The sequence below is a fragment of the Lichenostomus cassidix genome, chromosome 3, assembly GCF_008360975.1.
Source record: "Lichenostomus cassidix isolate B80296 chromosome 3, HeHo_3.0, whole genome shotgun sequence".
NCBI classification, from domain to species: Eukaryota; Metazoa; Chordata; class Aves; order Passeriformes; family Meliphagidae; genus Lichenostomus; species Lichenostomus cassidix.
In genome coordinates this window covers 39,052,836-39,068,074 of record NC_139483.1, presented here as the reverse complement: position 1 = coordinate 39,068,074, position 15,239 = coordinate 39,052,836, and the positions used below count along the sequence as shown (strand labels likewise).

Below are 15,239 nucleotides of genomic sequence, written 5' to 3'. Positions count from 1 at the left end.
AATCCATATTTTCCCTGTTTATACAGGGAAACAACATTCACTCAATGCTGAGTAGAAAGAAAACAGGAAAATGGAACTGCAAAGCCATACATTTTAAATAGATTCCCACTGTTAAAGTTTTGGTTTTTTTTTAAATTTATATATTTCAGTAAATTGTTGTGCTTTAGCTTTCTTACTGCACCCTTTTAACTTACCCATCCAGGAGAGATGTTAGCAAAGGGGCCACATCTGCAAATACTGCATCTTGAGACTCCAAATCATTGTAAACTCTGAGGAAAAAAGTGCTATGATTAACCAAAGAAAAAATATGAATGTTATCACAAGAACACAGACTATGGAAACTGTAGGCCAGTTACCTAAAACTTGCGACCTGCTGACATTTCTGTGTCAGAGAACTGAAAATTAAAACTGCAAAGTTTTCACTCACATTTTGGGAGCAGCTGTTGTGTGTTTTGGAGTGAGCAACACATAGGTGGATTTCTGAGTTCATCCTAAACCTCCCACCTGCCCCTCTGGCACACAGAGTCCTTTTTTAGGCTGCACTGGATCCCTGTTACTTTTTCCTACCTATTAGAATGTGAAATAGCCCTGCTGCCTGGCCCTCCTTTGTATCACATTATGGAAGACAGTGGTCAGGTTGTACTGCCCTTAAGATGCGGGTAAAGTTTGGGGGGGAAAAAAAAATGAGGCACAGAGGCTGCAAACTTGTTAAGGACTTGTCTCAGAAGACTCAATGGCACAGCAGAAATCAGAATGCTCCTGAAGGTCATGTTTAGATGCACTATCTTTGTGGGCAGTATCAGCCTAAGGTATTTCCATCCCCACCCTGATGAACTACCTGCCCTGAAATCGACATTTCACTCAAGGGAAGACTTTATTTTACATAATTATGTAGAGTGCAGACCTATTTTTAAACCGAATGGAAGACAATTAAACTGCGTGAGTTATTCCACCTCTTAGAAAACAGCAATGACTGTTCAATACCTGGGCCAGAACAATGATGTCTGAAACAACTTCATATGTTTTTTGAATGCAAGGAGAAAAAACACCCCAACAGTTATCTTCAAAGAAATTTTTTCTCCAACCCTTTCAGGTTTGTACAACATAAAATCAAGACCTGAAAACAGGAAATCACCAGAGAGAGGAAATTCTGATCATAAAATATGGATATCCTAGCTCATTCATTTCTTCTCTAGCACACCAAAAATGTATCCTCCTCAAGATTACAGCCTGCAGCACCCATTGTTTATACAAGATGAGCACAATCTAAAACATGAATGTCACTACCCACAGTTAAATATTTGAGGTATGAATGTTTATCTTTTGAAAAGGTTTCCTTTTCTGGTATCTTTCTGTGGTGATTTTTTTTTTTTTGTCTAGCTCTGTTTTCCAATGAGTGATATGTGCTCTTTATAGGTCACAACAAAATGGCTAATTAGAAACTGAAATTTTGGTAGCTGCAAACATTACAAATACTACAAATATGTAGTCACTTCTCTGTGTATACTGTATACCAGTACACTTCACTAAACTGTATCACACAGATTGTGCAGGATACTATAAGGTTAACTGAATGAAGACAAAGTGTGCTGTTCAGCATTTACTCAAGCCTTTTTGTATATCTGACCATAATCTCTCTGCTACAGTCTATAGACTGCACAAATAGAGTTTTTGTATTCATGCTCTCCATAAATAAGGTTGTACAGAGGGATCACAGATAAACAGATACAGAATTGGAGCCAGCACCCTGAATTAAGTATTTTTCCTGACAACAGCCAAAGGAAGGAGCAAGAAACAATATGGTGGCTAGAGATACTATAATTCATCTCTGTGCCTCATCCTAATCCTTAAAAGCTGTATACTGGCCTCAAAACTGAAATACGAGTTGAATCTCTGTTTCAAAAAAAATATTATTAGAATTAGCATTCAGTTTCTTTTTGCATCTTGCTGAATTCTTGGCCCGGAGCAACATCCTGTGGCAATGTGTTCCACAGACTAATTGTAAGCTGCATGAAAATGTACTCTCTTTAATCAGGAAAAGAGCACTTGTCTGGTTTGATAGACAAATACTGCTTGTATTGCCATTCCACTGATGTGCCATCATAGTGCACTGAGAAACCAACAAATATGCAGGGATGTGGCACAGTTTGGACCAGGAGAACACAGGCACTGAATACACTGCCCCTGCTTTGCATGCACATGGAGCATATGCTTCAGTAAACTTTGCACATCAAATCTGCAAGGTCAATATAAAAGAGCAAAAGCACTACCAAACACTTTTCTCTGCTTCATCTATCATCTGCAATTGATGAAATATTCATTAGCACCCAGTCCTCCATCTTAACCAACTAGGTCTCTAACTCATTATGTGTTGAAATATTTTTTCTTCACACATCAAAACATCTCAGAGCTACTACATACATTTAAAAAAAAGAAAAAAAAACTTAGAAAGGCGTTTTAAAGATTAAAGCATTCACAGCTGATGACTTTTGTTACCTAAGAAAGCAAACACATTGCTACTGGACACAACTCAGGCTAGAATCAGTCTTAGGAGTTCACTTGCACAGCAAAGTAAAATCACAGAATCAATTAGCTTGGAAAAGACCTCCAAGGGCATCGAATCCAACCTTTGTCTGAACACCATTTTGTTAACTAACCCATAGCACTAGGTGTCACATCCAGTTATTTCTTGAACACTTCCAGGGTAGTGACTCCTCTACCTTCCTGGGAAGCTCATTCCAGTGCTTAAGCACCCCTTCTGTGAAGAAAATCTTCCTGATGTCCAACGTGAACAAAGGTTGGACACACACCTAAGCCCTAGTGCAGCTTGAGGCCATTTCTTCCAAGTACAGCCACAGCTGGGCTCAGTACAGCTATGTCCAGGTCAGGCTCCAGTAGCTGATCCAAGGAAAGGCATGTGGTTCCATGTTACAGTAACTACTCAAATATTTACTCAAATTTCTAAAGGGGTTTTACTGCCACTACATAGCTGCAGTGGTTCAAATGCTATCCATACTGAAATAAAGTGTTTTAAAGTAGTCTTGAACTAGTTTATGCTACACTGTAACCACAGCCCTGGCTGAAGCATGGGCACCCGCTTCATTAGGTATCTGAAACCATGAAAGACCCTGCAAATCCAAAGAATCTCTTTCAAAAACCCCATGTATTTTCACCAGAATGATAGATTTGCCCCTGTGTAGTGATTAATGTGAATTTCACACTGAAAATTCTGAGCTTCCTTTTTATCTTGCTAACTGATTTGCCAATAAAATTATAAAAGCATAACATGCTGAAAGCTGGAATTTTCTTCCTGAGCTGAAATCAAATATTTTGACATTTATTAGTTCCATAAAACACTGCTAAAAAAATAAACATTTTAGAGTTCATAAGAACCATATGCTTTTCTGTTTATAAAAAAATTGCTGTACTGGGACACTAAAAAAACATTCCTGGAGAACTGCATTTTTTGGGGGACTTACATTTTTTAACTCTTTTCCTGATTACCAAATCTACACCACATTTCCAGAATCACAGCACCTCTGGAGTCCTGTGTCAATACCATTAACTGTGTTGCTCTACAGAGTTGAATTCCAGCACAATTCTTGTGTTTACTTCAAGGGGTATGGCTGGGCTAGGTACAGCTGAAGAGTAAAGGGAATTACCCTGAGCAGCTTAGCAGACATTGTGAGGGGGCCATGAACCCTAAGGATCTCACATGCCTTGAATCAAAGGAGTCCTATAACCTATCATCAGTGAAGCTTCCCCAAGAGCTGCATTATCTCAGATTTTTCAGGGGCTTGGTGGCCTACATGACAGCAGTCCCCATTCTCTGTGAGTAGAAAACTGCAGCACTACAGAAGAATGCCCTGAGGAAAGTGTCAATGAGTAACAATGTTTAGCAAACATACAGGAATTTAGGCTGAACAGGCTCAGACCCTAAGTTTAAACTAGAACAGATAATTCATGTTGGGTACATGTGACTTTAAATCAAGTTTTGCCTTCAAGCAAGGAAGCATAAAATTGTCCTCCTCTATTCAGTTTCCAGAGGGTTTTGGAGCATGGCTCAGGGCAGACAGCCTATGAGTCATTGCAATAAGCAGATGCAAAGTTTGCATTATAAATAGAAATTGGGGTAAAACTTTGTATTTCTTCGTTGACAAAGTTCTCATTCATATTATTTAACTCTTCATTCCTATTTTCAGAGGTCCAGCTCAGTACCATTTTGAAAGAACAGAAGGCATCCTTCAGCCTGACTCCCAGCAGTTTTCTATCTCACTGACAGAGACTCAGTGACTCTGCTGTCCCATTAAAGCCTTTATCACAAATGGTGCATTCAAAATCCAATTAATCTCTGTGGATTTCTGAGCATCTAATATGGAAAGCAGTCACACTGCAGCCTTTCCCTCAGAGAGCACTTACTCCCACACCACTGCTCTATCTTGCTTGTTATGCTCAGGCTGTTCAAACATCAACTCCTACAAGTGCTCAGTCCAGTTTTTGCCACAGTTATGCTCTGTGTCTAATGCTGAAATCATGCAATCCACCCCAATTCGTAGAATAATTCAATTGTTTGGGTTTTAAAGAACCTTTGAAGGTCACCTAGTCCAACCCCCTAGGCAGAGGCATCAACTGGATCAGGTTGCTCAGAGCCTGACCTCAGGAATCTGTTATCTACTCCCTCTCTGGGAAACCTGTTCCAGTGTTTCAACATGTTAATTGTAAAAAAATTCTTCCTTATAGCCAGTCTTAATTGACTCTCTCTTAGTTTAAAACCATTATCCTGTTCCTATTGCAACAGGCTCTACTAAAAAGTTTGGTCCCATTTCCTATGGGCTCCCTTTAAGTACTGAAAGGCAAAACATGACTTCCTTATCTTTAAAACACCCTGCTACCTTGCTAACTTATGTTACAGGGATCATGACAAATTGTGAAAAGGGTCAAATAAGTCTCTATACAGGTTTCAAATTTAGGCATATCAGTAATCCCTATGGAGAGAGAAGACTACTCTGAAGTACATTATTCTGTCCTGAGAAGAACACAAACATCACATTTAAAAAAAAATGCAAGAATTCTGCCCCCACCTCCCCTGTTCAAAAAACCCAACCAAAAAAAAAACCTATTACCCTCTAGCTAATGCCTATTAAAACAAATTAGTCTTCACTATACAAACCTTCCAGCAATCCAGATTGCTACACAGGACTACCCACCTCTCAAACTGAAAAGTCTTGTTTATTGACGCATGACCAGGACGGCTACATTTGACAAGGACGGTTTCCTAAGAGAAAAAAGCAAACTGTCTATAGTTAATATCACAGGCATACACACAAAAACAAATATGCATCAATTCTGATGTATCAGGTGACAGCTTTAAGGATCAGGAAGTCCAAGGCCCTTCTCCAGCAGTCACCAATACATGAGGCTTTAGAGCCTCTATACTGCAGTGAATTCACAAAACCATAGGAAAGGCTCTCAAAACTCATTCAGGTTATTAAGTAACAACCAACACAAAACATGCACTTAAGTTAAAGAGAAAGATCCAAACCCTTATCCGAACTTTTTTTGTACCTAGAAAGTCACAGGCAAGAAACCCCAACCTCCCTAACTGCCACCACAGGCAGAAAGAGTTCTTTTTCTTATTGTTGGGCAAATTTTCAGTGCCTTTTCAGATTGATTTCATGTACAGTTATGTCTAGAACTAAGCAGAAGATGCACATTTCATTAAATTTCATTAAATAACATGCTAGTCCACAACTAAGAGAAAGAGCTGCACTACCACAATCCCTAGAATTCCATGAGTTTTTAGTGGAATCCACTTTCCAGATGAGTTAACAGTAGCTTTTTAAGTGTCACAAATATGTAAGCAGCTCTTTAAACTATCACCCAAGTACAGTGACAGCAGCCTGACATGGCTTATGTAGCATATTCTGCGCCCTTCTGCTCCTCACAGCAAATGTTGCTTTATTGGTAGGAAAAGCAAAGAAGAAAGATGTGGGGGTTTACAACAGTTTGGGTGGAAGCTCTCTAGCACACAAAGTACTTCATCCAATTCAAGGATATTTTCTACCTTACCTGTGGTTACATTACTGCATTTGATGGGAGTCCTGAAATTCCTAACGTGCTTCAGACAAGTAGCTTGGAGTGCTGAACTAGTGGCCTTCAAATAAGCATTGCCACAGACTAAAATCATAAAGAGCTGAGCAAATGACAATCACATAACAGTGTCCAGCATGCAAAGGGCTAATAAACAGCAAATTTTTTGCTTTGCGTTTACAAATATTTCTACCTCTTTGGAGAAAAGAAATGTAACATTATTAAACTAATCATGATAAAACACTTACTTCACAGACTGAGTTATGTTACCCATGCCAGTACAGGCAAATTTAGCTGAGGACAGATGTCAGTACAACACTGGTACAAAATGGCCTGACACAGAAATTCTAATAGGATCACTAACAAACAGGCTTCAGGGGAAGGAAAAAGGAAAAAAACTGAAAAGGATATAGAATTATGGAACACATTTCTGATTCAGATATCAAAATTTACTTGCAGACCAGCTTTCTCTAATGTGAGACATGAGACAGAAAAAACTTCTCTTTGCGTAACATAGAAACAAAAGAAGTGACTGTTAATAGGTAGATGTTTCATATAAGCATTTGTATATATGAATATACAGGTTTTGAGTCTAGTCAGGTTTTGAGTATCTCTAAAGATGTATATCCAAACCCTCTTTGGGCAACCTGTGCCAGTGTTTGACCACCCTCACAGCTTCTTCTCATATTTAGGCTGAATTTCCTGTATTTCAGATTGCACCCATTCCCCCTGTGGCTGTCACCACCAGGAAGAGTCTGTGCATTCAGCACCTCCTCAACTGCTCATTTTCTCAGGTAGTGACAATACCAGCACTGCTCAGTGGCCTAATCGGTGTGGAGTGGTTCAACCCGATGTGTGGTATGTAATCACTCTCTGTGGTTATTGCACAACAAGCTTCAGAAGAAAGATTCAGAAGGTTGGCAATGTTATGTTGAGGAGCTGAGCATACACAGGACAGCAAAAAAAAAATCAAAAATCTTCAAGTAACTCAAAAACTGAAATGAAGTACTCTTCTGTACATCTAGTGAAATCCTTTGCTGTTTTTAGGCTTAGAATCAGAATAATGACTCTCTAGACAAGATGAGCAAGATTTTAGAAAAGACCACGTCTTTTAAGAATGATATGAATCTCTAAACAAACAAAAGAAAAAAACACTCAGACACTAAACAGAAGTTATGTAGTCTCCGTGACTCCAGTTCTCAAATGTGGCCCTGCTTTCTAACATGATCATGACAAAAAACTGCCTGGTTATGTTACACACAAAGTATTTTCAGGAAAAAAAATCTGGAAATACAGTCATGATCTAAAAAGCAAAATTAATAAACTCAGCACCTCTATCACAGAAAACTCACAAACTGGCATAAGCAAGCAGACACTGCCTTCCCTGTAAACATGTAGATACTGCAATACATCAGGTAGCTATATGAAAAAATCCAAAACCTAAATATTGCCTAATTTCATCCTTATGCAATGAAATTTAATAGGTCAGAAATGGTTGCAGTATTTTATAATACAATAAATGTGTCAGGATATCCAGAATACTATGTCTACCATTACAGATCCCTGTTCTTTATCTCCTGACTTATTTACTCTTTCTTTGTCTCTTCATGTGCTCCATTAGTTACCTAATTGCACATACCTATATATGGATATATATAATTATCCACATTATGCAAGTGAGATCTGCCTAATGAAACTATAATTTGGGAGATTTAAATGCATAACATACTGTAGGACACTTCAGCAATATATTCAAACACTGCACTATAAAAGAGAATTTGGCTCATCACCATGTAACAGTGAACAGCCAGCTAAGAACTATGGCAGCTAAGAAAATTAAAACCCAAGTTAATACTTTGACCTTAGCTCACACTACTGTGCCTTTTTAAATTTTATACCTTGGTAATGGCCTCAATTAATGCTGGAATGTCATTTGGATTTGCAACCTCAATGATTATTCTTCCTCTGATGGATCTAAGCCAGGACATTTTAACATGCTTGACTGCAGCACCATGTAGGCTGCTGTGGTTCCTGAGGTATCGTATTTCTCTCCTAATCCATTAGCTGTGCTGCAATAGTAAAATTTTTAAAAAGCCTGACATAATTTTAGAAATAGCTACAGCACATACAAGTGGCTCAAAGGGAGTGACTGCAGGAAGTCGGCAGCAGTTTGACTGTTGCAAACATTCAACCTCTGGTTAGAGGATGGCTGCACCAGCAGAAGCTCCAAGCTATTACCACTATAAAGAGTCAGGATGAAAATAGCACAAACCACCTGCAATTGCACCCATGGGTAATCATATCTGGGCACCACCTGACCTTGCTGGTTTTATTTTTTTAACTCATAGTTCCCATGCCCTTATTGTTTCTTCTTCTAATATCTATGAATGTGCTTTTGAATTTCACCATCAAATACTCACATCATCAGCTGCATATGCCACTTTTTCTGAAAAGTTTCTTTGCCTGTAAGAGAAGAAAAAAACACCAAGAGTGGAAAAATAGGTACTTTTCAAACCACAAGTTTTTCACCTAGCTGAGGAAAACCAGTGTTTAAAGTGTCTGTGAACTACACACTGTCTGAAGAGTACCTTTCAGAATTACCACTACTGTTGTACCCTATGTACATACTAACACCAGAGTTAATTGTGAATAAACAAGCTAAAGTGCAATCAAGCAAAATAATCTGCTTTAGAAAAGACATTTAGAACAAACCAAATTAAGACTTATTCACATGCAAGCCATTCTATTCTTTTGAGATTGTTGCATGAGCTTGAAATAAGAGGCTTTCACTTTAGAAAAACACCCTCTTTTCAGGTATTTGTCCCTGGTCTTGAATCCATAATTAGACCAAACACTGGCTGCGATTGATGAGGTATGTAAATTTATTTATGTGTGCAAGTTTTTGGAGAATCAGTCCATAGTTTTACAGCTAAGTTTTATTTAAATTACTTTTCGATACATTAAGAAAAGTTACCCTTGACAATTGTTTGTTTGGCCCAGTCCATCCTGTTTTACACTGCAAGTCAGCACCTGATTGCACTATTTCATACTGCAACAAATAAGTGAGTGGGTTCCTTCCCAGATATACCAAGCACAGGTTGTTGCAAGTTTCAGCTTCAGGCTCCTTGAAATACCTTTTCTGTTATTTTTGATGTTGTTTTAATTAAAAAAAATTTTTGTAAGATTTGCCAAAAATTAATAAACTTTGAAACACTGAATGTACTCTTTTAGAATTACCAGGCAGTAAAAGTAAAATAACCAGCTATTTACTGATAAAGCAAATGATAATATTATTGGTTTTTAGCCACCCACCTAGTTTTCCCCTTCTTTCTTTCTTTGTATACACTTCAATCCCTACTTTCTTTCATGTTAGTCATCTATGGAGAATTCAGCTTGTTAAGCAGATACTTGCATCTAATCCCTCTTTTCCTTTTGGATCTTGGAATGTTTTGACACATCAGTTACAGTAAATGTATTATAAATTAGGGATGCAGAGCCAAACTAGACTGAAATAGAATTACCAATGTTTATGCTGACAGCCAATGTGTTCTACAGCATGACAAAACAATTGTAACACTGAGTGTGTTTCTCTACCCACGACTTCTGGCAGCTCTTACATTACTGCATCCCAGAATTTGTATAGCATAGTGAATACACTCTAAACTGATTGCAGCTGTGTTACTTTTGCCAAGCCAAGGATAACCCTGGCTTGGCAGAACAGCTAAGGCTTTGTATTGAGGTAGACATGCTTTTAGACAGGGGGATGAGATTGGCTAGAGCCAATTTAGCAGGAGAAAGAAAACAGCAATTAGTTTTTATGATACCATCATTGTCTCCCCACACACACAAAACCAAGGGCACAGTTGTTCTCATATAAATGTAACTATTGTTTTCTCTGTATTTTAATTATGAGTCAGGTAGGATCTAACACAACCAAAACAAATTACCTGTCTTGGGATACGGAAACTCCAGCAGCATCATCAAAAGGTAGCAATGGTCGAATCCTGCAGTGGACTCTGATATTTCCTCTCAGTTCCTGGCGTAAGAATATTAATCTGTATTTAACATAAGTTACCAGAGAGGCTAAATACACTGAAATTTGTCAAACAGACAAATTAATGAACATGTTTAAGAAAGCAGGTATTTATCAAATCATAGCCCTAGACTCTGTGGGGAGAAAAGTACAGCCAATATAATTTGTCTTAGTAAGGTAGGAGAAAGTACTTGAGGAAGTATGAGCTCTTCAGAGCACTGGGATTGCATAGCCCTCTCCAGTTCATATGGACAAAAAAAACCCCAAAAAACCAAAACCCTCTGAACCATTTTTTCCTTCTCTTCTTTCTTCTCCTTCCTCCTTACCTGACCTTCTTCAGATACCTGTAGTAACTCAACAGACATTACACATTCCATTTCTCTTCCACCAGTCCCAAGGAAGATGTGGAATATAAAACATTGTACATTTTCCTCTCCACTGTGTGCTCCCTCATGACTAAAGGTCAGTAGCTGATTTTTCCCTGTAGGCCATTTTAGACCTCAGTTTATCTCTTCCTTTTTGCTGGTGATCAGTTCTTCTCATTTTGTGTGACTGAACACAGCTTGCCTGTGAGGACTACTGACCACTGGCATTAAAGCCCCACTGCTCTGGGAAATATCCTTTCAGTAAACTGCAACTCAAGACAAAATTTAGAAGGCAAGTACTTTTCAATGAAGAGGTTCATTGTCCCAGGCAGAAAAACTTCAAAAAATTTTGTTTGAAGGCAGCTTGTGTTTCTAAAAACCAGGTCCTGAATCAGGCAACCCAAAACTTGTCATTCGTAGGGATGGCAGGAAGAGCAAATTTAAAGTACAAATAGGAAAAAATTAATCCCTAGTGAACCATCACTAATGGCTGAGCAGGATACAGCTAGACATATTTGGAAAAATAAAAGATGACTGTTTTGCAATTTCAGGTTAATAATTTTAAGAATTTTGAAACAATTTCAGAAGCTGCAAATTTAGGGAAGAGGATGAAGAAACTCAACTTTTGTCCATTATTCAAAATGGATGATACTCTTTAGGGCAGTATGTCACATGAGTGCATTTGGAAGATGTTTGTGTAAAAAGAAAGGGATGGGGTTTATAATAAGACAAATGTGCCTCAGCAAATAAACACATCATATATATGTTGATATACAGATAGATATACATGTTAATATACAGATAGATATGTATGTTGACAGAGAGACGATATAGAGAGATAGAGATATATGTGTCCCCAGACAGCTGTGGGAGGTGATATATCCACGTGAAGTATATTCTTTACTTTTATTTGGGAGGTAATTATGGGAATAATTTCAACCAAATAAGCCAATGTTCTGTCATTAAACATACTTACAACTAAGCTGTTATGTAGAGCCTTCCTCTTCTGCTTTTCTTTCTCGTATCTCTCTGTCACCTCTTGTAGAGACTGCTCAAGATCAAAAGCTTTTATCTGAAACACTAGAAGAAAGCAGTTTCAGAGAAATAAACTCCATGACTTTACAAAAGGAATTGTCCAGTAGCACCTCAGGAAATAGAAGCACAAACCTTCTCAACTTCTACCAAATTTCAGTTAGGAGGGTTAACTTCTGATTTACTAGACACCTATGAAAAATCCTATCATAGTTCTTGCTATGTGAAGCTACAAATAATTACCACAAGTATACATGTGATGTCTTGAAAAGCATTCAAGAATATAAGGTATTTAAAGGCAGTTCAAATATGTTAGTTTAGTTAGAATGATGTTATCTGTCGGTGAAGCCTGAAACCTAAAACTTGAAGCAGTCTGCTGCTAGATGGGGCTGTCACTTGCAAGACTTAGACCACATCAGCAGTTATTAGACTCATGTGGGCTAACTTTACAAGAAGTTAACCTGTCATTTATCCTCAGCCTCACTTACAGTACTACTAATCCTTTACAACAGTTGTAAGGTTCCCCTTTAAGATAGGTCCATCACTCCATGAGGATTTCATAGGAAAGACTCATCATTTGAACCCTAGGGAGTCTCACAAAACTAAGAAGAGCGATATGGCTCATTATAAAAGCCTTCTAACTTCACAAATGGTTTTTATTTCAGCCCAATTACATTAACACTGAGCAGACCTAAAACAAACACAGAGCCCAGAAGGCACATGATGTGACTATAAGCTTGTGTAAAAAGCAAGCTTTTACAAACCCCAGTGGGAAATCAATCTCCTCAGCAATTAGTGAGCAATTTGGAGATGTAGAGTACCAAGGTCTGAGAGCTGAGTTAGCAGTATAGCCACCAGCCTCGGTGTGTACTACCTTACAGAGCAAGGAACAGACTTAGTATCTCAGCATGGTCACACATATGATTTATTGTCTGTGGTACAGACTAAAAATCAGGTAACTTCAAGGGACATTTGTCTACACTAGAGATTTCTCAGATCTTTTTTTTCTAATACCCACGCTGTTCACCTCCAGCTCAAAGTGTTCCTCCACAAGTGCATGTACACAGGGGAAACATGATGCTAATAGCTGGGGAATCAAAGCCTGAGTTTCACTATGAAAAATCCTTCTCTTGCATCCTGAATGTGAAGTACCACTAGCATGCTTTGGTTTGCAGAATCCCATGCAAATATGTTAGCATAAATTGTCAAAAGGGCCTCTTACAGTCACTGATCCCTAATAATACTATATTTTTTAAAACACAAGGTTAGAATCCATTGATTAGTTAAATAATCTCCATAATAAGTATCTTCATTTACAAATTTGTGTACACAAAATTGTGTACACTTTGAGTTCCTTAAGTCTCTTAAATAAGCAGTAAACCAAAGCAATAGATGCTGAGGGTTACTTTTCCATTATTCCAAGCTTGAGAAAAAAAAATTACAGATTTTTTTCCAATATTTAAAGTGGTGTCTTCATGAGGACTCTGAGAAGCTGACTGGACATTATAGATCCAGTTTCAGTTAATTTAGGCCATAATTACTCTTTTTTTTTTTTTTCTGACTAGCACTTCTACAATGAAGATAACTTTGAAAACAGAAATCAACCCTGGATTTTCTTAATTTGACATGCGAGGTTTTGAGCAACAGGTGGAGGACTGCAGTCTCTAGAAAATGGGTCAAGATGCTGCATGTACCACATGGTATTTTGATATTTCTAAGACTGAACCATCAATTTTAATGTTCATCTTCTATAAATCTTTATGTGCAGCATGAAAAAACTTCACAGATCCAAGTTTCCTAACGCATAAATTATTTCTGAACTTTCATTTTTTTCTTAAAGTAGGGTTATACAGATACAAATATAATAACTTATTAAACATTTTCCTAGTTTTGTGATTGGCATCAGCTGAAGCTATTCATCCTTACCTAAGGGTAGACATGGGGTACCATCTCTTTCAAAATACTAATAACACACTCTTCATTATGCAAGAGAAGTATTCACTACACGCCTGCAGCCATTATAGACATCCCTTTTCCCCATCCTTTGCCCACTTCATTGATCTATATGGAAATTTTCTGGGAATGCCCATTTTTCTGTTGCTGGATCCAGTGTCCCTCTCTTACTCCACACTAAGACAGAAATACTTTCAAACGGCAGCTGAGCTGGTGGACTCACCCATGGAGTTGAGGATAAAAGATTATGGTAGTTCACATTCCACAAACACAAGTCACTAGCACAGTGCAGAACTCAGCTTTCTCCAATAGGAGCAAAGCCATAGGTGCTAGCATATGGACAAAATGAGAAATAAGCTCCTTTTCCTTCCTTTCCACCCCAGAGAGAAAGTGTCCCAGAATTGCAAAGCATATCTAAGTCATTGGGCTGCAGCAGCACAGAAAGTCTCATTTTTTCTTTCTGAGAATATCTGCATGGTGAAGCAATCTAAAAGGCAATCTTAAATTTTTACAAATTCCTACCCTTCCAAAAATCTGCTGAATTACTGCATCTGTCTCAGTAGCATCACTGCAGTTGGGTGGCAAATATTTTTAGCAAAAATGATAGCAGCTTTGTTCATGAGGGAAACAGGCCTATAACAACAGAATAATGGGCACTTCTCTCATGAATTGCTGCTTCTTAAATTCCAGTGGTAAAGGTGGCAGTAGCCTGGTTTTCAGACTGTGAGTAAATATTTCTAAGGAAAGGACTACTCAGTTATTACAAGAAAGTGTTGTAGTTTGTTGCATGTCAACTGCAACCTTGACATTAACTTACTCAAATGTTTCTCTATAATTCTCTCCCTTGTTTTCCATCTCTATTTTAAGATGAAACTGGTAATATATACTGTCTCCAGAATATATACTTAGGGCTTTCTGTCTACAAAAGATTATATGTAATTTAAGGATGGCAATTCCAATAGTCATATTTAACCTTAACAATAGAATCTCCACCTAAAACATTTAACAGAGAACTGAAAAACAGCCAAATTCAAACCAAAAGTCATCCACCAAAGTACCAACACACTATTTTGTTATAGTCAGGGACGCTTCTCCTGCTTATGATGTCAAAGAACAATGCACCAGGAAGTGCAAATTGAGAAGAGTCAACAGAATTTTTCCAGGCCTCTGAAGGAATACTAATGATTTACACCACAACAGCTCAAGTGCCAAATCCAAACTCCTTTCTGTTCATTTAGCCCCCTGCTTCCATAAGAGAAAAAAATCACTTTTTATGTAAGTTAATTTTCCACTTCGGGTTTTTTTTTTTCTGTTTTAAAGACACCTTGCTTGATCATTTTTCTCTATAAGGATGCTATATTTGATAATACAGTAATCAAATAAATTTTAGTCATAACTTAATACATAACATGCAGGGCTAAGGTCTGTAAACATCCATCACCAAGGGTGCTGTTTGTTGCTATTGACATGAGGAGTCACACGGAATCAAATCAGTCCTGAAGTGAAATAATTCAAGGAAAGAAAAGCAGGAGAAAAATGTACCTTTTAAGTGGCAACATCTGGCTATCAGAGCAGCACACAGGTCTCTGACTGTAAATTTGTATATTTGTTAGTTCCTCAGGCCACTAGCTCAATACAATTTAAGCACTGCATGTGTCAGGTGCTTCTCAGGCCTGAAAGGAGCTTCACCAGAATCAAGGATATTGAAAGCAGGTGCAGAGATCCATACCATGGGATCTACATGTAGGACCAATGCACTTAGTCCT

The 15,239-nt window shown here is 38.0% G+C and overlaps 1 protein-coding gene across 2 annotated transcripts in view; it reads right to left on the bottom strand.

Annotated features, from left to right (window-relative positions):
- KIF25 (kinesin family member 25) overlaps positions 1 to 15,239 on the bottom strand; it is a 40,109-nt gene that overhangs the window by 17,131 nt on the left and 7,739 nt on the right. The window contains exons 5-10 of one of the 2 annotated variants that reach the window (XM_085055382.1): positions 15,016 to 15,063; positions 11,465 to 11,568; positions 10,038 to 10,126; positions 8,511 to 8,553; positions 5,208 to 5,275; positions 195 to 269 (exon numbers count right to left, since the gene is read on the bottom strand). In XM_085055382.1, the coding sequence (XP_084911508.1) occupies positions 195 to 269; positions 5,208 to 5,275; positions 8,511 to 8,553; positions 10,038 to 10,126; positions 11,465 to 11,568; positions 15,016 to 15,063 (427 nt within the window). The remainder of the gene's footprint in view (positions 1 to 194; positions 270 to 5,207; positions 5,276 to 8,510; positions 8,554 to 10,037; positions 10,127 to 11,464; positions 11,569 to 15,015; positions 15,064 to 15,239) is intronic. The other variant, XM_085055383.1, reaches the window with a different exon arrangement.